The sequence below is a fragment of the Equus przewalskii genome, chromosome X (assembly GCF_037783145.1).
Source record: "Equus przewalskii isolate Varuska chromosome X, EquPr2, whole genome shotgun sequence".
NCBI lineage: Eukaryota > Metazoa > Chordata > Mammalia > Perissodactyla > Equidae > Equus > Equus przewalskii.
The window spans coordinates 50,819,805-50,840,704 of NC_091863.1; the positions used below are offsets into that span (position 1 = coordinate 50,819,805).

The window sequence follows — 20,900 nt, forward strand, 5'->3', positions numbered from 1 at the left end:
TTTCTTGAACATGTCTGCTTCATTCCCACCTTGGGACTCTGCACTTGCTGTATCCTCTCCCCAGAAGGTGCCTCCTTAGAGAGACTTTCTCATGCTACCTGATCTATAGTAGCCACCCAATAACTCTATATTGGATCACCACAATATAATTCTTGTCATACCTTCATATCTAAAGTCTTCATTTATCTATGTGTGTAACTTGTTTGTTGTTTGTTTCACTAATTAAAAGGTAAGGTCCACGAGGGCAAATATTTTTGTCTGTTTTGCCATATCCACAGTGTCTATAACCATGTCTGCCACTTTGGAGGTATTCAATAAGTGATTGCTGAGTTAATGAACAAATGTATAAAATAAGATGTGTGTGTGTGTGTGTGTGTGTGTGTGTGTGTGTGTGAAGAAAACATCTGCTAGCTGTCTGCTTCCAGCCTTTGTGGCCCCTAATGTACTTCAAATTTAACACCACCCCCAGGTTCTTGGACCAACAGTGGCCTGAAGCAGGAACAATTAAGCAGCTTCAGCTTTGCAAACCAGGGATGAGCCTTGCCGGTCATTTTGTTCTGACCCTTACCAGTAATTGGGATTCTAGACCCTCCCTGGTTCCTCATCACTGAATCCTCCCTTGCGCAGCTTCCTTAGTGGCCTAGTCCTTCTAAGACATAGACAACACTTCAGCTTTCAGTTCTGTCTTTCCCATTCCCAAGACCTGATATCTGGATCCTGAACTCCAAGTAGATGGGCTCTGCTTTTGTTGGCAGATTTCCCTAATACCAAACAGTCTTCCTAGGCCTTTGCATTCCATGTCTCCTCTTGAGATACCCCATTATCTCATGGAATCATCCCCTGACCCTGATTCTGCCAGGTTGACTTCTTGCTGGAGCTGTGACTGTTATTGTCATAATCTTTGGATTCCACATTTTGCCTGCCGAACTGGATTAGCTAAAGGAGGGGTTGACTCTCCTAATCTTGGACAGTCTCAGTTGCCAGGTTGGTTCCTAAGATGTAACAGAAATAAGTATCCTGACCAAGAGACTTACCTTGGAGAGTTCTTGTCCAGACCCACACAGTTGGCAGGTGACAGTGTCCCCATTGGTCCCAGTACTCATTTTCTTGGCAATCTGTGGTAGGAAGGCTACAGGTAAAGAACACAAAAACTAGGGAGCTAGTGGAAAGGGATTTCAAGGTAGGTAGTGGCTTCCATGTTGTTTGGTTTATAGGTTCTCTTAATCTAGTCTCTGACTCTGAGTTAGAGGGGTTGAGGAAGCCAACCCCAAACAGCTAATGCTCATGTAGCCCTGACCACGTGCTGGAAATTCTTTTAAATGCTTTGCCTGTAATAATTCACTCAATTTTTAAAATAACCAAATCAGGGATTATTTTTAGCCCCATTTTGCATATGAGAAAACTGAGGCACAGAGTCCAAGGAATTTGCCAAAGTTCACACAGTGGCTGCAACAATTGCTGAACTGAAAAGAAAATGATAAGACAAGGACCTGGCTTTTCCCTGCAGGGCAGTAAATAACCGCAGTCTCTTACATTTGACAAACTACTAACAGTTTAGAAAGCACATTTACATGCCTTATTATTTGATCCATGCAACCTCCATGTGAGATAAGTAACATAAGGATTATCATCCTTCTTTTGTGGATGAGAAAGCTGAGGCATGGTTATCTTTTGCCAAAACTATCTTACATATCTTTGAGGATCAATAGCTGTCATTGCTTATGTCTTAGGCAGAGTGAGAAGAGAGGATGACTCAGCATGAAGAAATGCCCAGGTATACTAAGGTGTAGAGAAGGGAAACACTACTAAGATAGCAGTTCTAGGAACACAGAGAGCATAGGACAGTAGCACTAGCATTGGTATGAGAGTTGGGAGATATGAGTTCTATTCCTGGCAATAGGATAAGCAATCATGCAGGTTTGCTCAGAACTAAGAGGCTTCCCTAGGACATGAGATTTTCAAGGATAAAACTGAGATAGTCTCAAGCAAACTGGGATGGTTGGTCAACTTACCTGGCTCTTCTTTTTTCAACCCAAGACCTTGCATGAGTCACTTTACCTTTTCTGGCCTCAGTTACTTCATCCAAAGAAAGGGGACAGTGTGCTCCTCACTTACCTTATATAGCTCTTGAGCGGATTAAATGAGCTAAGCTCCACCAAATCATTCTGAAGCCTTTGAAAAGCTATACAAAATAAGACAGAGTTAAGCATGCAGAGAGATAGTTTTCTACAGATATGAATTTTAATGAGGGAGACTCAAGTAATTGATACACAGGGCATCACTGCTCAAGGATAAAGATGGAGTGAGATTCTTCTGCTCACTCCTTAACTTCATACAAAGGTGAATTTCAGATGGCGTTTCAAAGTACTGAAAGTCCTAAGTGTGTACTTCCAGTCAGAAGAGAGGAGAATGTGCATGTGTACCTTGAGAGGCCATCACTCTTCCCTCAAAAGTCCCCAATGATAATGAGATAAGTCATCCTGAATGGCATTCTTGCTTGAATGCACCTTTTCCCACCATCAACCGGACCACTCTTTCCCATTGGTTCATTCAGAAGAAAGTGAGCTATAAAATCAATTTTTGCACAAACTGAAGATGCTCTCCCCTGTGTTATTTTCATCACTAAACATAGTGTCCATAGTGTCAGCCTCAGTAGGCATGCTCTCCTCCCTACCAACCCTTCTCATTAAGGACAAAAACCATCAGTGGTCTCAAAGCCCTCATGAAAAGGGAATTAAGTGTCATGGACAAAGAGCCAGCATACTGGTCTGGACAACTCATCTGTATTTTTTCTTGCCCACAAAACCAGAAAAACACTGTCAGGAGCTCTGCCCTTGACATAAGCTCCTGACATATGCATCTGAAATCTTCATAACAGCTTCTTCTGGCCTTTGGGTGTCGAGATACCTTATTTTGTTTGTTTTCCAGAGCCCCATCCATCTAATAAACGTCATGTGGCATGAAATCTTAACACATCCCTCTAACCCTGGCTTTGAGACCTATGTATAGGCAAAGCAGGATTATTGCCTATCCCCATATCAGGACCTAGGGAATGAAAAGACAGCTTTTTTCCCTCTTTTTTTGGTCAAACTGTTTATCTAAAGCATACAAAATTAAATTGTCTTTAATTATAAGGTTAACGAATTGCCTTTATGAAAGAAAACAAAATTACATAGACTCTGGTCTGTTCTGAAGAAGTCAAAGCATATGGGTAAAACTGTCTAATAATGGTTAAATGTCATTATCAAGGGACACATTCAGACCTTATGTCAAATTCTCCACTGTGGTCAACAGTATCCTGTGGCAGCTATAACTGCCTTTTTATTTTAAGAGAAGGTAACAGAGAATAATTAAGTTTTGAGAAAATGAGAACTACTCTGGTGTCCCATGACTGCAGTTGGACACTCTTCTAAAGTATCACAGAGGATGTGGCTTGATAAGTCAGCAATCTAGACAGGTCTATAAATTTTTTACATATGTATACACTCACACAAATGCTATCCAGATAAAGATACAGAAGCTTTCCCTTACCTCAGCAAGCTCCCTCATGTCCCTTCCCAGTCAATATCATCCCCTTCTCCAAAGTAATTTCTATTCTGGCTTCTATCACCATTATTAGGTTTACCTGTCCTTGAACTTCATATAAATTAGATTCATACAAAAGCACTCTTTTGTTTCTGGCTGTCTTCGCTCAATGTAATGTCTACGAGATTTATCCAATATGTTGTGTGTAGCAACATTTGTTCCTTACCATTGCTATGTAGTATCCCATTGCATGGATATGCCATAATTTATTTATACATTTTTTGGTTGATGGACATTGAGTTGTTTCCAATTTATGGCCATTATAAATAAAGTTGTTATGCTACGGTCAGTTGATTTTCAAAAATAGTACCAAGACAACACAATGGACAGGCTTTTCAAAAAAGGTGTTGTGACAATCTGATATCTACATGAAAAAAAATCAAATTGGGCCCTTATCTCACACCAAACACAAAATTAAGTCAAAATGGACCAAAGCCCTAAATGTAAGAGCTAAAACTATAAAACTCTTACAAGAGTTTTCATATAAGAAAACATAAAAATGTTTACAATTTTAATTGTTTTCTTATAAGAAAATATAAGTATAAATCTTTGTGACCTTGGTTTAGGCAATGAGTTTTTAGATACGGCACCAAAAACACTAGCAAAAAAATAAAATAAATAAATATATTGCACGTAATCAAAATTTACAGATTTATGCTTCAAAGGACACTCAAGAATATAAAAAGACAACCCACATAATAGGAGGAAAAAAACTGTCATCATAGAGATTTGATAAGAGACTTATATGTAAAATATATATAGAAATCTTACAACTCAATAATAAAAAGATAACTCAATTAAAAATGGGCAAAGTATTTGAATATACATTACTCCAAGATATACAAATGGCCAATAAGCACATGAAAAGATGCTCAACATCATTAGCACTTAGGGGATGTAAATCAAAATCACAATGAAATCCCACTTCATACCTACTACAGTGGCTATGATTTAAAAATAAACAGGGGTGATTAAGTGTTGGCAAGAATGTGGAGAAATCGGAGCCTTCACATATTGCTGGTGAGAATGTAAAGTGGTGTAGTCCCTTTAGAAAATGGTTTTGCAGTTCCTCAAAATGTCAAGCATAGAGTTATCATGTGACCCAGTAATTCCACTCAGGCATATACCCAAGAGAATTAAAAATATATATCCATACAAAAATTTGTACCCTAATGTTTCTAGCAGTATCATTCATAATAGCCAAAAAATAGAAACAAGCCAAATGTCCATCAACTGATAAATGGATAAACGAAGTGTGGTCTATCCGTATAATGAAATATTATTCAGCCAAAAAAAGAAATGAAGTACTTGATACATGCTACTAACACAGATGAATCTTGAAAATATTATGCTAAGTGAAAGAAGCCAGACACAAAAGAACAAATATTGCATGATTTCATTTACATGAAATGTCCAGAATAAGCAATTCATAGAGACAGAAAGTAGATTAATAGTTGCTAGGGGCTGGAGGAAGGAGAGAATGAGAAATGACTGCTTAATTGGTATGACTTTCATTTTGGAGTGATAAAATGGTCTGGAACTAGATGATGGTGATAGTTGCACAACTTTGTGAATATGCTAAAAACCAGTGGATTGTAGACTTTTAAAAGGAAAATTTTGTGCTATGTGAATTATATCTCAGGGGTTTTTTTGAAAACAACCCTTTTTTTCTTCTTGAGTTTTTTCTTGGTACTTCATCTTTTTCATTAATACTGTGAACTTCCCTGTATTATTTCAGTAGATATTACCTGTTATCCCCCAAATTAAATTTTTTTAAAAGCTAATCTGAATATTCTTATATATGCCTCCAATTGTGATTTTTTCACCAAACTTTTCACCAAAATTTATCTAATAAGTGCTATTTGATTATATTGACTGGGTTTAACCAGAGAGGTTTGCAAGCAGCAAAATGACCTCAGTGTCTATATTTCATCTGTCTCTACTCTTCCTGCCCATCCTTCTGTCTTGATTTCTCAAAAAAAAAATAAATAAATAAATAAACTCTACAGAGTAAGAGTGAAAGAACACATGGAAGGGAAGAAGCGATGAGGCTGATATTAATAATAATCCGCATATTAGCTCATTGTGCCCTAAATTATTGATGTTGGCCACGTTTCTGCTGGATGTTAGGTACTCAGGCTACTGCTGGTGCTGCTGCCTCTGGCCACAGCTTGTGGCTGCTGCTCTTCTCAACTTGCACATGCCTGTGGGGTGAAACATGTTCTCTTTATCTAGGATGAGCAGGCAGGACGGATAACAAGTCTAAATTAAGAACTCAGGACTTCAGGGAAGACACTTGCTTTGCCTGGGTGGTGCAGGAGGTGTGGAGTTAAAGAAGGTGAGGAAGACAGCAGCTGGTCTGTACCCTGCCCATTCCTTTCCTGTGAGCCTACCCTGTTGCCTACGTGCAATGGACTGGCAAAAATCAAAGCAGTTGCTCAGCCTGGCCTTGAGAACACTACTTTCTTTGAAAATCAAGCTTCTATTCAGTACGATGCCTTAATTTCCAGACGTTTGGCCTTTAGTCCAGATGTTGCTTTATCATTTGGTGCTGGCACTCAGCCTTTTCTTTTCTGATCTGGCCCAGGCCCACTCCTATTCCAGCTTTCTCTAGCCTATAACCTGCTTCCAAATTATCAAACATCTTATCTTCCTCCTACCCTGGTATTTGTGAATTTTGTATTCCTAAGTATGGAGAATGCTCCCAGGTCCAACTCTGCCATCAGAAACATGTCCCTCCCCAGTGTTAGACTCAAAGTCCCCATTGGCACCATGAAGGTTTGGCCAATCTCTTTGACTAGTGATTCTCAGTATAGGCTGCAACTCAAGAGCTACAAAAATACTGATACTTGGGTCTTATTTCTGAGATTCTGATGTAATTAGGAGTGAGGCCTGAATATTTGGAATTTTTAACTTTCAGCAGGTAATTCTCATTGCAACCAAATTTAAAATCACTGTTTTAAGGGCACTTTTTGGCTGTTGTCTGTTTTGCCTGAATATAAGTTGCAATCAGAAAAAGATTTTTCTGCTCCTCTGCATTCCGAGGGAAGTTGGTAAAGGAGTAACCTAGGACCTACTCATTTTTTTTTCTAGAAAGAATGGGCAATAAAGATAAAGAGGCTGAGGGTAGAGTGGTTCTTTTAAAACATGTTAGATCATGTCATTTCCAATCGCAAAATTCATCAATAGCTCTCCACTTCACTCAATAAAAATAAAGTCCTTAGAATAGCCAATGAGGCCTTAGATGATCTGCCTACCTCCCCTTACCCCATTACCTTTTTGACTCCATGATCTACTACTTTTCCTCTTATTCTCTTACCTCCAGCTATGCCAGCCTCCCTTGACATTCCTCAAACTAATGAGGAATGCTCCCACCTTAAGGCCTTCACATGTGCTGTTCCCTTATTCAGGCATGTTTTTCCCCAGATATTCACATGGTTACCTCTCTCATTTTCTTTAGTTCATTGTTCTTATACCATCTTCTTAGTGAGGCTTCTCTGAGCACTCTTTTAAAACTGTAACTTCCCTCCCTATTCCCTATCCCACTTTCCTGTTTCATTCTTCTCAATACCACTTATGACCATCTGAGATACTATATATCTTACTTATTTACTTCTTTATTGCCTATTCCTCTCCCAACTAGAACGTAAACACCGTGAGATCATGGTGCCTGTTTTGCTCACTACTTCATCCTCTATGCTTAGAACAGTGCCTGGCACATAGTAGGCACTATATAAATATTTGTTGGAGAGTGAATGGTAAAAATCTATAGAATAATGGTAACAATCTTCTCCCTGACTGAAAGGTTTCACAGTTTGTAAAGGGTTCCATCTTAGTTAGCTCAACTGATCCTTACAATAGCCCTGGGAGTAAGCCAGGGATTATTATCATCAATTAATAGATTTTTTAAAAATGAAACTCAAAGAGAAAAGATTCCTCTGAAGCTATTTAACTAGTAGAAATAAAGCCAGAACTCACAGGTAATTTAAGACCCATGAGTCTGGTGTGTGTTTCAATGCAGTATTGAATCCTAAAATAGAGAATGGAGGTCCTCCCAGCCTGCCACTGAAATTTAATTTTCCATCAGTAATATTTTAGGTGGGCAAAAAGGTATTTTGTGAATGTTAACCAGATTGTGCTTTAAAGAATGGCTAACAGGGTTACTTCCCGAGCTTAGGAAATAAGGGCCAGGATAAAGGTGGTAGCAATAAGAATAGAAAGGAAGTAATGTTGGGAGATGCAGAGCTTACAAAGAAAGTCAATAAGACCGTACAATTCCATTGATGTCAGAGCTAAGAGGAAGACATGAATCAGAAAAGATTCTTAGGGTTTCTGCCTGTTAAACCAGGAGACCCTCAGGGCCTTGAAGAGTGTGAAAGGGAAGTTTCTTGTTAGAAAAAAATACAATGTACTCAGTTTTTCAAATCATTTTACTTATGGAGAGTTGGAGGGGACAGAGGAACATGTCAGTGGTGGTACCCAACAGGCAATTAAAATGTGTAGAACAGAAGTTGGGGCTAGAGATAAGTGGAATGCATAAAAAGATAAGCTCATGGATGCATGCCGGAATCTGGAGGACTTTTAAAAACTATCTATATCCTAGACCGACCGATCAAATCAAAACATCTGGGAGGTTGAGAACCACTGGCCTAGGTAAATCACAGCAGAGGCTTGGATGAGCAAAGAAAAACACCAAGAATAAAGATTGAGGGACATCCATATTTGAAGCTTGAATAAGATGAACAGCTAGCAGCAACTGAGAAGGGGAAGCCAGGGAAGGAAGAGCAGAGCATGGATAGGGTAGTACAGGGCAAAGTTCTAAGTAAGGGGTGCACAACAGTGTCAGCTGTTGGTACAAGTAGGTGGAGGGGCCTCAGGACTGGGGATGCATTATTTTGATTTTATTTTGTGGGAATGTGATAAAAATAAACTGTCTTTTAATGTTCAAGTATATTATAATATGTGCTTGGAATAGAAATATTTCAGAGGTCACAGGTGGTTACTACAGTTTTTAACGGGCTTCTCTTTCCATTTCCAAAGTGGCTGAAGAATTTCAACTGCTAGTGATAGCAGTATCTGGTCCAGTAACGTCAGAATTAGTAGATCAACAGAGGAGAATGAAGGGAGCTATGCAAAATTAAAGAAGCCTCATTTATTTACCTTGTCCTTTATTCCAGTGTACAGAACAACAGATAAGGCCTCAGGAAGAATAAAGATGCTGGGATAGAAAAAGAAAAAAAACTTATTAAAAGCAATTGTCATTGTACAGATAGAATTAATAGCCAATAGAACTGTGTCATTTCCATTCAGCCAAAAGAAAATACTAACCATGTGAGTTAAATACATTTTCCTTCAAAATGTATGTGAGCATACACATTCACAACAAAAAAGCACAAACCTAAAAGACAAACATAATTTAAAAGACTATAAATTGAAGAGAAGCAAAAGCTAAAAACTGTGTAAATATTAGATTAGTGTCTGGCAACTACTGGGAAAGAATTGTTAAAGGAGGGGGAGAAAAGAACTGTGTAGCCAAGAGTATAGTGATACAATTAATAAAAGAAATGGGATGAAATTAAGACCAGAAAACTTTGGGCTGATTATGAGGGGAAAATATCCTTTTAATGATTGTTGAAACAGTCTTCTTCAAGTGGAAGAAAAGGCACAGAAACTACCCGGAACAATGTACAAGGGAAGAATGAGATAATGTATGTGAGAGTGCTCTGGAAACTCTGGATTTTGCTACACATGTGAGGGGTTGCTATGATTGTTGATACTATTCCACCCAGAGCTGAGGAGCAAAGAGCAGTGGAGACAAGCCACAGGCCAGATGAACACTCAGCCAATACTCAAATCCCCTGATTTGCTCTACTGTGGCCCTAGCAAAGTGAGTCACTTATTCATGTACTGAGCACCAAAAAATATCATGAAATTATGGTATCATCAAAAATTAGTTACCCCACCAACAGTACTAGGGGTGGATATTTGTTGACTTCCCAAGAAGGATATATTTTTGGCTGAGTTGTCCCAGTTGAGAATTGGATTCATAGTATTATTTCTTTGCAGAGTTGGGAACTGGATAAAACTCAGTCAAGCGTACTAATTTCTGATTTCCATTGATGTTTTTTGGTCTTGCTTCACATTCTCTCCACCCTTTCCAATATATCAAGCAATCTGGAGTAGCTGTATCTCTCTGAAGATGTTAATAAGAACAGTGCCTTTTCTCCCATACCAATCTAAATTCTATCAAGTATACTATCCCTTGCTCATAGGCCAGGGAATAAAATATCCTAAAGAAGTAGACAAACTGATGGATATTGCAAGCATAGCTCAAGGTCACTTATATTTCTAATAAGAATGGGAGAATCAGTCCATAGAATGAAGCCTGTCTGTGCAGGATGAGATACTGATGCCAAAATATTTCTTGCCCTTTTTTTTTCAGATGCCCAAGAAAAAGAATAAAGGTATAGGGCTTCGTGGGGTAGTGTGGAAAAGATGAAACTGATATAACAAGAAGCCTATGATCTCATACATAAATGTGCATTTTGGAAGACAATTTTCAGAATCCTACAATCTTAGAGTTAGAAGAGACTTTCAAACTCATCTTAGTCCCAGCTGCCTGTTGCCTAATAATGAAATACCATCTGGCTCTATTTGAACTCTTTTAGTAATAGGCACCTCAATACTCACAAGCCAGAACATTTCATTATGGTTTATTTTTTTTAGCCTCTTTGGTAACTGGGTAAAATTTCAAACCATCAGATAATTGGAAACCTATTGTCATGGAATCCCAAATGGATTCTTCAAAACAACCTAACCCCATTCCCTGATGATCCAGATGGGGAGACTGAGGCCCAGAGAAGAGATAGCATTTTCCTAAAGTTTCATTTTTGGTCAGGGGCAGAGCCAGGACTGGAATCCAAGTCTCTGAAATCAGGGCCCAGTAGTTCGTCTATTTTCTATAATTAAAGAGATGAATAGGCCCTGGTTCAGGACTGATTACTCAGTGAGTATATTACCAAGGTTCTAGCTTCTCATTTTTTCCCATACCCACACAGCCTAATTTTGGCTCATTTTACCCTCCACAGGAACAATTCCAATGGGTGGGCTGGGTCAGGGAGAGGTGGCCCATGAAAGCGGAAGTGGTGTTGTCCACTCCTTTTGGCTTATCCATAATGATGACTAACACCCTCGGAAGTGAAGATATCTGACTCTGATTCCATCATATATGGTAGTTGACAATTCCTTTATTTTTGAGAATGCCGTGATGTCTTTTGGAGTAATTTAAGGATATCATATCTGTAGTCACCCTGGGATGGGAAGGATGTATTTCTGGTGACTCAAAAAAAATTTAACAAGTGCCTTTTAAGCTAGGCATTCTGTTAAGACTTGGTGGCAAGAGGAAGAACCAGAAGTGAATAAAGCATCTTCTCTACCTTTAGGAAATCATAGTTTTGGGAAGAACATAGAAAACATACACAGTTAACTCTAATCCAGTACAAACTATAGCCACTTTCATATCTCTCATGAGCACAGAATAATATTCCTTCCATTATACAGACTGATGGTGAAACTGACTCGTATCCCTCCATTCACGCCCAAGGGGAGAACTGATGGATGAAGTTTGTCTCCAGAAAAAAAGCAGAGAAAAATAGCTTTTGCTTCAATGTCAAGCTTTAGCTTTGAGGAATGGCTCCAAAAGATGCCTCACTCTCTGTAGGAGGCATTCAAGTAAAGAAGATCTCCAGAGGAGAGTTTTGTGCCCTGACTTATGCTTCCAGGTAAAGGTATCGTTTGCCTCTCCTCTGGGACTAGGGAATTTTTGTCCCCCTTAAAGAGCTTCTCTAAATGAGGTCTTTCAAAGAAGGAATAACCAGTGTAAGATAATTAGAAGATCCATTCTCTTCTCTCTTTCTTTAGTGCCAAATTTAGTCTAATTGCCCAGCCTGAACTTTAAACCCAAAGACCTGTAGAAAACCAAAAAAAAAAACACACTGACAGTGGGGTAAGAAAAATCTGGCTTCCAGTTTTGGCTCAGTCACTTCCTAACTAAACAATCTCTAGCAGGTTTTAATTTATTTGAGACTATTTGGCCAGCTGTACAATTAAGACAAGATCTACATCTTCCCTAAGTTGGGGTAAGGAGTTAGTAGGATGATAGATTTAAAAGTACCTGGCACATAGTGAAAACTTAAGAAATAAATCACAAAGGAACTTGTCACATTCACCCAACCCATTCCTTTTGCAGTCTTTCCTATCACTTTGAAGGCACCACCATCACCCTAATTTGTATAGCTCAAAACCTCAGAGTGTTATTTGACTTGACATCATGCCATATGAGAAATGGTGGAAGAGTTGGCTATTTGACCTGGTAATAGAAGATGCAGGAGGATCTGGTCTCTGGCCTTTAGATCTCTAAAGAACTACCATGGTAGAGAATGAGCAGACTTCTCTGAGTGGCCCCAAAGAGAATGGCTGGTACCCCTGAGTGGAAGCCACAGGGAGCCTGATTTCAGCTTAACAAAAGGAAGAACCTTTGAAGAATCAAGGCTTTCCATGAAGAGAATGGATTGTCTTAGGTATCAGTAAATATACTCCCTCTGAAAATATTCAGGCAGAGTCTAGCAAGTATGTTTTAAGGTGAAGTCAATTGGGGTGAGAGCAAATTATGATCATAAAAGTCTACTATGTGTCAGATACTGTGCTAGATACTTTACGGGGATTCTCTCTTTTAATCCTCCCAACAAAAACTATGACGTGGGTGCTATTTTCCCTCTTTTTAAGAGTAGAAAACTGATTCCCAGAGAAGTTCAATGCTTCTCACAGGGCTTACTACTGGTATTGTAAGTGATCAGGAGGAACAATTTTTCTTATACCAAATTGGTTGGCACATGTGCAAATGCGGTAGTATCTCTGTGTCTGTGTAAAAGAAATTCACACTGCTTATACATATTTCTAAATGTCCTATGGAAATACAATCCTGAGATTGAGAATGATGAATAAATAATATACTTAGGATCACAAACAGCAGATAAGTAGGAGTAGCAGACCCAGGACTTGAATACAGTGTATAACGTGGAAAGTGGATATCTTTTCTATTGCGCCATCCACAGAAATGGATGGAAGTGGGATTGGAATGCACAACCTTTTAAAGTCTAAGCCAATCCCAAGAGATTCTGATTCTCTCATTCCTCCTTTTTCAATCTCATATAATTTATTAACTTCCAAGTTCTGTAGATTCAACTTTTGTGTTGTCTTGTTAAATTCATTGACTCCTTTCCATTCCCACAGCCACTATCTCAGTTCCAAGGTCTCATTCCCTCTGCATCAGGTTTATCTACCCTTTGTATTTTCCTATTCCAATCCAGTCTACTCATGTTTACCAGATTATTCTTCCTGAAGCACAGATTTGACTTTTTTCTTTACCTCAGAAACTTTCAAAGACTTTTCACCGCCCACCAAATCAAACAGAAAGTCTAGCATCCAAAATTCTTCCACAGTTTGCCACCAATCTTCCATGACAACTTTAACTTCCACTTTTTCCGTAATTCTACTCTAAAATCCAGTTCTGCTGGTGTTCTTTTCACATGCCCTGAGCTTTTCTGCCTCCAAAAAGTTGTTCTTGTTGTCTTCTCTGCTTGGACCACCTTCTTTCCTGTCTCCGCCTGTTGAAATCTTATCTGTGCTTCATGGTCCATCTTAAGTATTAATAATAGTTAACATTTATTGAGTGCTTATTTTGATCCAGCCACTGTGCTAAGCGTGTGCAAGTATTTTACATGGATTATCTAACTTATTCCTCACAAAAACTTGATGAAGTAAGCTTTATTATTATCTCTATTTTAGCCTAGAGTAAACAAGAGTTCAGAGAGGGGGAAGTAATTCTGCTTATCCAATGTCAAACAAGTTAATAATTGCTGGGAATGGGATTTGAACTCAAGCAGTCTGGCTCTGGAGCCCTGAAATGTGTTACAATGTCAAAAAGCAATCAAAAACCTTTATGATTTTTCCTGGTTCAACTTGATGTGATTCTTACTTGACAACTTCAAAGCATTTTGACTGAACCTTTAAAGCCTATCTTCTGCTATATTTACGTGTTCTTATCCCCATGATGAGACTGTTAGGTGCCAGTGAGCACAACCTTTGTCTTAGGTATCTCTCTGTCTCACACAGTGGTGGCACAGAGTAGGTGCTCAGTTGTAGCTGCCCCTGACACAGGAAGGGTTAATAATCACTGGAAAAAGCTTGCCAACAAACTGTGACCCAGAGGTGAGAAGGCCGGTTAGCCAATGACGGGTAAGACCCCCTGGGGGGGCAACCTAAGCCAGGCGGTGGCCGCCCAGGGGCACAGATGGAGAAAAGATATCGATATCGGGAGCAGGAGGGACCGTTGCCTAAGAGACCTTGCCTGCTCCGAGATAAAAATATAGGAGCACAGCAATAACATGATAATATCAAAACAGAGGCCAAGGGAGGGCTCCTTGAGAAATCACTAAGAATTCTTGGCATTCGCTAATTACTTCATCCAGAACACCTGTGTATGTTTAACAGATGTAAGCTATGTATATATTGAAACACTGGTTATAATAAACTCAGAGTGGCCATCAGCCCTCTCCACATCTATCCTGATGTGTACATTGGACTGCGACACCGACATCAGTGAGTCTGTTATGCTAAATTGAAGGTACTTTTGGGTGAAGGAGGGGACAGGAGAGTTGTGTAGAGGAAGATGCCCCACATTCTCCTGCCTTAGCCACTCTGCATGACATGACGTTGGCCAGCACTGTCAGCACCTGTCCAAACCAGATCTTGCAGTTTCTGCTTTCCCAGTCTGATTTATGGTGGGTCTCTTCTTGTCTCCCAGTTCTTACAGCTGCCTTGGCCTTGGCCAATGTTTGGGGTAAGGCAGGATCAAAAGATCACTGCCCTGGGCTCAGCTTCCACGAGTAAGAGTTCAAGTGAAACCCAGCCTGGTGAGTGAGGGGGCAGACTGAAAGCCGGCATACTCTTTACACAAGCCCTGACTTACCCAGGTGCAACGTGGGTGGGCTGCCAGCTCAACTTCCATGTCTGATCCAAACCCTTCCTTCCTCCCCTAGGCTTCTAGCCTCCTTCTCTTCTTTATCTCCCAACCTCAGATGCTCAGGGTGGTTAGATGCATCCAGGCATGTTCTCAGAGGCTGTACAAGTCTAGTAAAAGCCTACATGGGGGACCTGGCTTGCCAGGGCCATCTGAGTATTAGCCCAGGTCTCTGGTACCTTAGACAGTGCTCTCTGGATACAGATAGGTGGACAGACAGATAGCCATGAGACACCTTCCCAGCCATTCTGACTTTGTAGCACCTTAGCAAGGTCATCCCAATCTGATCCTGAATTTCCATCCTTATGGCCCACAGGTCTGAGCCACCATGCCGTGCCAGGGGGTGCTCTCACACTTACCTTGTAAATGGATGGATGGACGGATATTGTTCCAGCAATGGAATTCCTGGACAAACATACCTCAGTGCAGGCCAGACATCCCACCAAGCTCCAACCCTTCAACCCCCAGTTTGCATACCACACTCACAGTAGACAAAATCTGTTCCAATCAAAGCTCCCCAGTGACTCATTTCACATCCACTCCACGTATAGCAACAACAGCCCCAACCCATCCTCTTTTCCTTTCATGTTACCCTTACTTCTCCATATCCATGAGGTTCCTGAGGCACCTATTGGACTACTCCAGTGTCTAGGTGTGGCTATGCAAAGAAATCCTGCCCCTGAGAGGGACACTGTGTGGGGTCCGGGGTGGGGTGCACAGTGAAGGAGGGTTAAACAGTGACCAAGCCACTCCTACAGCAGGAACCAAAAAGCTCCAGGGACTGAAGCAGAGTGAGATGGTGGATGGGCAGGGAGTTGGGTCCTGCCTTGTCTGTGGGAACAGAGGGAGGGTCAAGTTGTTGGAAGCATCATGCAGATTCCATTTCTTTTGACTATTTCACAGTAGGATGCAACTCAGGTCCTCAAAGTTCCTCAGAGTGTTAGCAAGCCTGTAGTTTGACAGGGAAAATTAGTTTTGGAAAAGTACTGATTTTTCAGACACATGGAAAAGGCACTTCCCAACTCTGGCCCTGCTTTTTTTTTTTACACTCCTCTGTTTCTAAGGGTAGATAGGATTTGGACAGGAGGAAGAGAGGAGACATAAAGCAAGGGAAAGGTCATTAAAAATCAGGGAGAATTGAATTGAATTGTGGAATCACCTACGCTGGGCCCCAGAGTCTCTGTACAAAGAAGGGATTGGACTAGATAGTGTCTAAGAGCTCTTCCAGCAATGACATTATAGGAATTTATGTTTATGATCTCAGAGGCAGCAGTGGAGAAGCCCTGGAATGTTACTAGTCCCTGACCTTGAAGAACTTGCAGAAGAGTTGGGGAGATAAGACAGACTGGACACAGTCAGAGAAAAGCATACAGTATAGAATGAAGGGTCAAACTATGGGGTACAGGCTAGAAGGGCAGCAAGGAAGCAGGGAGAAGAAAAAAGAGAGAGAGAGAGAGAGTGCACCAGGGATGGCAAATGCTCTTCAATAGATTGAGGGATTTAAAAAACATGGAAGAGCAAATAGCATTATGGGTAGAGGGAAAGGAAAGCTTGAACAAAGGCATGAGGGAGGGGACCAAGCAATGTGCCATAATCAGACTCTGAGGGGCCTCACCTGGTGTGGGTAGAGGCTATATGCTAGGAGTTTAGGGTGAGGTCTCAGTATACGGGGTGCAAAGACTTTGGTGGAAAAAAGGGCTAACTAGGCCTTGAGGTGACTTTGAATAGGTCCTGAATGAACTCCAAATATGGCTGCTGGTTAGAGCTGGGACCAAACTATGCTCTATGGTGATAAAAGGAGGGAATGGAAGCAGGCAAGACTGTGGAACTGAAGTTAAGATCTGTGGTGTGAATGGAGGATTTGAGTCTTCATGGCAGAGTGCCACTTCTTCATATAAGCTCACTTGTCCAGTTCTCTCCTTGTTCCCTGCACCCTGTTTACTTCCTTACTGGCACTGAATCACAATTTGTAATCATTAAATTAATTAATTTGCTTACTTGTTTAATGTGTGTTTTTTCCATTCCACTAATGGGTAAGCATCATGAGCTAATGCTTAATAACTAGCACTTACAGAACACTTGCTATCTGCCAGGCACTCTTCTCAATATTTTGCATCTATTAACTCATTTAATCCTTATAACCACCCTAGTATTACTCACAGTTTAGAGATAACTGAGGCACAAGTTGAGTTGCTATGTCAAATAGCTAGTAAGTGGCAGGACTGGGAAGGAGTCCAGTACACAGCAGAAGGAATAAACAAATTAACAAGGGGACCAGGGTGCGAAGGACAAAATGGGAGAGGTCAGAAAGATTTGAATATGTTGAACATGAGGTGCTAAGGAGCTCTCTTTGTTGAAATGTCTCACAAATGAAGAAATGTAAGCTGGGAGCAAGAAGGGTCCTTTAGCCTGGGGACACTCTCCCACCTGACGCAAGTACACTGCCTTTTATTTTTTAATTTAATTAATTTATTAGCGTTTTTAAAGCATTTTATTTTGAAAAAGTTTACACTTAAATAAAAGTTGCAAAACTTCCAGGGTTGGGGCCAGCCCTGTGGCCAAGTGGTTAAGTTTGGGTGCTCCGCTTTGGCGGCCCAGGGTTTCACAGATTTGGATTCCGGGTGCCGACATGGCACCGCTTGTCAAGCCATGCTGAGGCGGCATCCCACATGCCACAACTAGAAGGACTCACAACTAAAAAGAAAAAATATGCAACTATGTACTGGGGGGGGGGGGAGGCTTTGAGGAGAAAAAGGAAAAATAAAATCTTAAAAAAAAACTTGCAGGGTTGTTTTATATTGTCAATATTCATTTATAGTTACTTCACATTTTGTTTCCTGCTGATGTTCACTCCTGGAGTTATATATCTCCACATGGAATTATTTTCCATTAGCCTGAAAACTCTCTTTACTGTTTTTTTTTTTTCTGTCTTATTTTTAACACAAGTCCCTTCCCGCTAAGATGGGAACATCTTTGAAGGCCAGAATTACGGGCCTTTTTTTTTTTTTTACTTTTTATTAAGATTATGATAGTTTACAACCTTGTGAAGTTTCAGTTGTATATTACTGTCAGTCATGTTGTAGGTGCACCACTTCACCCTTTGTGCCCACCCCTCACCCCCCCTTTCCCCTGATAACCACCAATCAGTTCTCTTTGTCTACATGTGTAATTTCCACCTGTGAGTGGAGTCATACAGAGTTTGTCTTTCTCTATCTGGCTTACTTCACTTAACATAATACACTCAAGGTCCATCCATGTTGTTGTAAATGGGACAATTTTATCCTTTTTATGGCTGAGTAGTATTCCATTGTGTATATATATATACCATATCTTCTTTATCCAATCATCAGGTGATGGGCACTTAGGTTGCTTCCACATCTTGCGTATTGTGAATAATGCTGCAACAAACATAGGGGTGTATGGGACTTTTGGAATTGTTGATTTCAAGTTCTTTGGAAAGATACCCAGTAGTGGGATGGCTGGGTCATATGGTATTTCTATTTTTAATTTTTTGAGAAATCTCCATACTGTTTTCCATAGTGGCTGCACCAGTTTGCGTTCCCACCAACAGTATATGAAGGGTTTCCTTTTCTCCACAACCTCTCCAACATTTGTCACTTTTTCCTTTGGTTATTTTTGCCATTCTAACAGTGAGGTGATATCTTAGTGTAGTTTTGATTTGCATTTCTCTGATGATTAGTGATGATGAACACGTTTTCATGTGTCTTTCCATCTCTTTATGTCGTCATCAATTTCTTTCAAGAAAGTCTTGTAGTTTTCATTGTATAGGTTTTTCACTTCCTTGGTCAAATTTACCCAAGGTATTTTATTCTTTTTGTTGTAATTGTGAATGGGATTGTGTTCTTGAGTTCTTTTTCTGTCAGTTCATTGTTAAAGTATGGAAATGCCACTGATTAATGTATGTTGATTTTATACCCTGCAACTTTGCTGTAATTGTTGATTATTGTTAATAATTTTCCAATGGATTCTTTGGGGTTTTCTATATATAAGATCATGTCATCTGCAAACAGCAAGAGTTTCACTTCTTCATTGCCTATTTGAATTCCTTTTATTTCTTTTTCCTGCCAGATTACTCTGACCAAAACCTCCAGTACTATGTTGAATAAGAATGGTGAGAGTGGACACCTATCTTTTTCCTGTTCTCTGAGGGATGGCTTTCAGTTTTTGCCCATTGAGTATGATGTTGGGTGTGACTTTGTCATATATGACCTTTATTATGTTGAGATACTTTCCTTCTATACCCATTTTATTGAGAGTTTTTATCATAAATGATGTTGGATCTTGTCGAATGCTTTCTCTGCATATACTGAGATGATCATGTGTTTTTTGTTTCTCATTTTGTTAATGCAGTGTATCACGTTGATTCACTTGTGAATGTTGAACCATTCCTGTGTCCCTGGTATAAATCCAGAATTAGGGGCCTTTTGACAACCCAACTCTCAAGTGTTCACCCAACCTTTGTGCTCTCAGATATACTGCTGTTTTGGTTCTGCTCAGCACACTGAGTGCAAGGACAGGGAGCCAGTCTAGACCACTGACAACGCTCACCTCAGTGAATTGAATTAGAAGTACATTTGCTGATGCATTGGCTAGGGGACAGCATCATCAGAATTCATGCAAATGTGCCTCTTCATAGCTTACAAGTTTTATGAGATAGGGATTACTATTCCCACTTTACAGATGGAGAGGCTCGTTGTAGTCCATGATGCTTCCTGGAAGATAAGAGGAAGCCTGAGATAAAGATACCAGGGAAACGTCAGGGTCCACACGCTGTTGTTTCATTATTTGGAAAATGATCTTAAGCAGCAAACATGAAACTACTGCCCTCCACAATAACTTGTCCAATAATACTATCATAGTGGCTAAGCCTCATCAAGCACTGGTTAGGCACTGTTCCAAATGTTTTACATGGATTAATTCATCTCATCCTCACAAAAACCCCATGAAGCCAAAAACATTGGAGTAATTCTTGCCTCTTCTTTTTCTCACATCTCAAATCCAATCCAGTAGCACAACTGATCAGCTCTGCCTTCAAAAAAACTATGACTCCCATAACTCCTCAGTACTTTCACTGCAACTACTCTGTTGTAAGCCACTTTCACCTTTCACCTGGATTATTGCCATAGACTCCAATGGGTCTCCTTGCTCATGTCCTTACTCCATTCTACTCAATCTCAGCACAGCAGCCAGAGTGATCCTTTGAAAATTTAAATCAGCCCAAATTTGTCCAAACTATTCTAATGGCTAGCTTCTTATTCAGAGTAAAAGCTAAAGTCCTTAACAAGGATCTACAATAGTCTGAAGTCTGCCCTACTGCATCCCATGCCTACCACCCTACTCCTATATCTCTAACGTCATCTCCTACTACTGCCCTTTGAACACCATATCCAACCACACTGGTCTCCTTACTGTTTCTTACAACATTCAAAGCTTTCTCTAGACTCAGTCTTTGCACTTGCTGTTCCATCACCTGGACAACTCTTCCCCCAGATATCTGCATGGCTCCTTCCATCACTTCCTCCAGGTCTCTGCTCAAATTTTACCTTATCAGAGAGGACTTTCCTAAACACCTTATCTAATATAAGGTAACAGGATTGCCAGTGCCTTTTGGACTTTCCTCAGCACCAGCTCCAAGGGCCTTAGGTGCAATGTGGAGGATGGTAGAGTTAAGCTCTCAGCTCTGTCCTCTATGGGGGAGTCACTCTGGCCCCATGTGCCTAGACAGTAGAAATGAGGCTGGGTCAGCTCATTTCTTAGGAGGTCTCCCTGTGCCCTCCTCTTAAGATGGGCAAGAGTCACTTCGTGAATTCAAGCCAAGTACTCCCAGGTAAAGAGTTTCTCTGATTGCACTTCACCACTAGAATCAGTCTGACTTGATAGCAAGGATAGACAGGACTAGCCTGTCTTCCCCCTGCCTATCTCTCAAGTCAGAGATGTTCTTCTGGAGTGAGAGATTCAGGGCTCCCTGATGCCACTCTCAGCTCTCTCTCAGAGGTCACCTAGGGTCACTCAGAGGAACATTCACCTTGACTATGTCTTGGAGAAGTCTGAACAGCCTCTAGTTCCAGGGCTCAATATAGGCGGAATGACCTCTCACGGGACAGCCTCATGATTATCCAGGCAGACCGAGACCCTTAAAGCTCCTCTGGAGGCTGGGAACAGAAAGCACAAGCAGAGACCGAAGGCACCAGGGGATATTGAGGCCTGTTGGGCA

General features: G+C 40.5%; 1 protein-coding gene across 1 annotated transcript in view; it reads right to left on the reverse strand.

Moving 5' to 3' along the window:
* EDA2R (ectodysplasin A2 receptor) overlaps positions 1-20,900 on the reverse strand; it is a 92,782-nt gene that overhangs the window by 25,634 nt on the left and 46,248 nt on the right. The window contains 2 exon segments of the mRNA XM_070603362.1: positions 1,035-1,074; positions 1,076-1,129. Coding sequence (XP_070459463.1) covers positions 1,035-1,074; positions 1,076-1,129 — 94 coding nt within the window.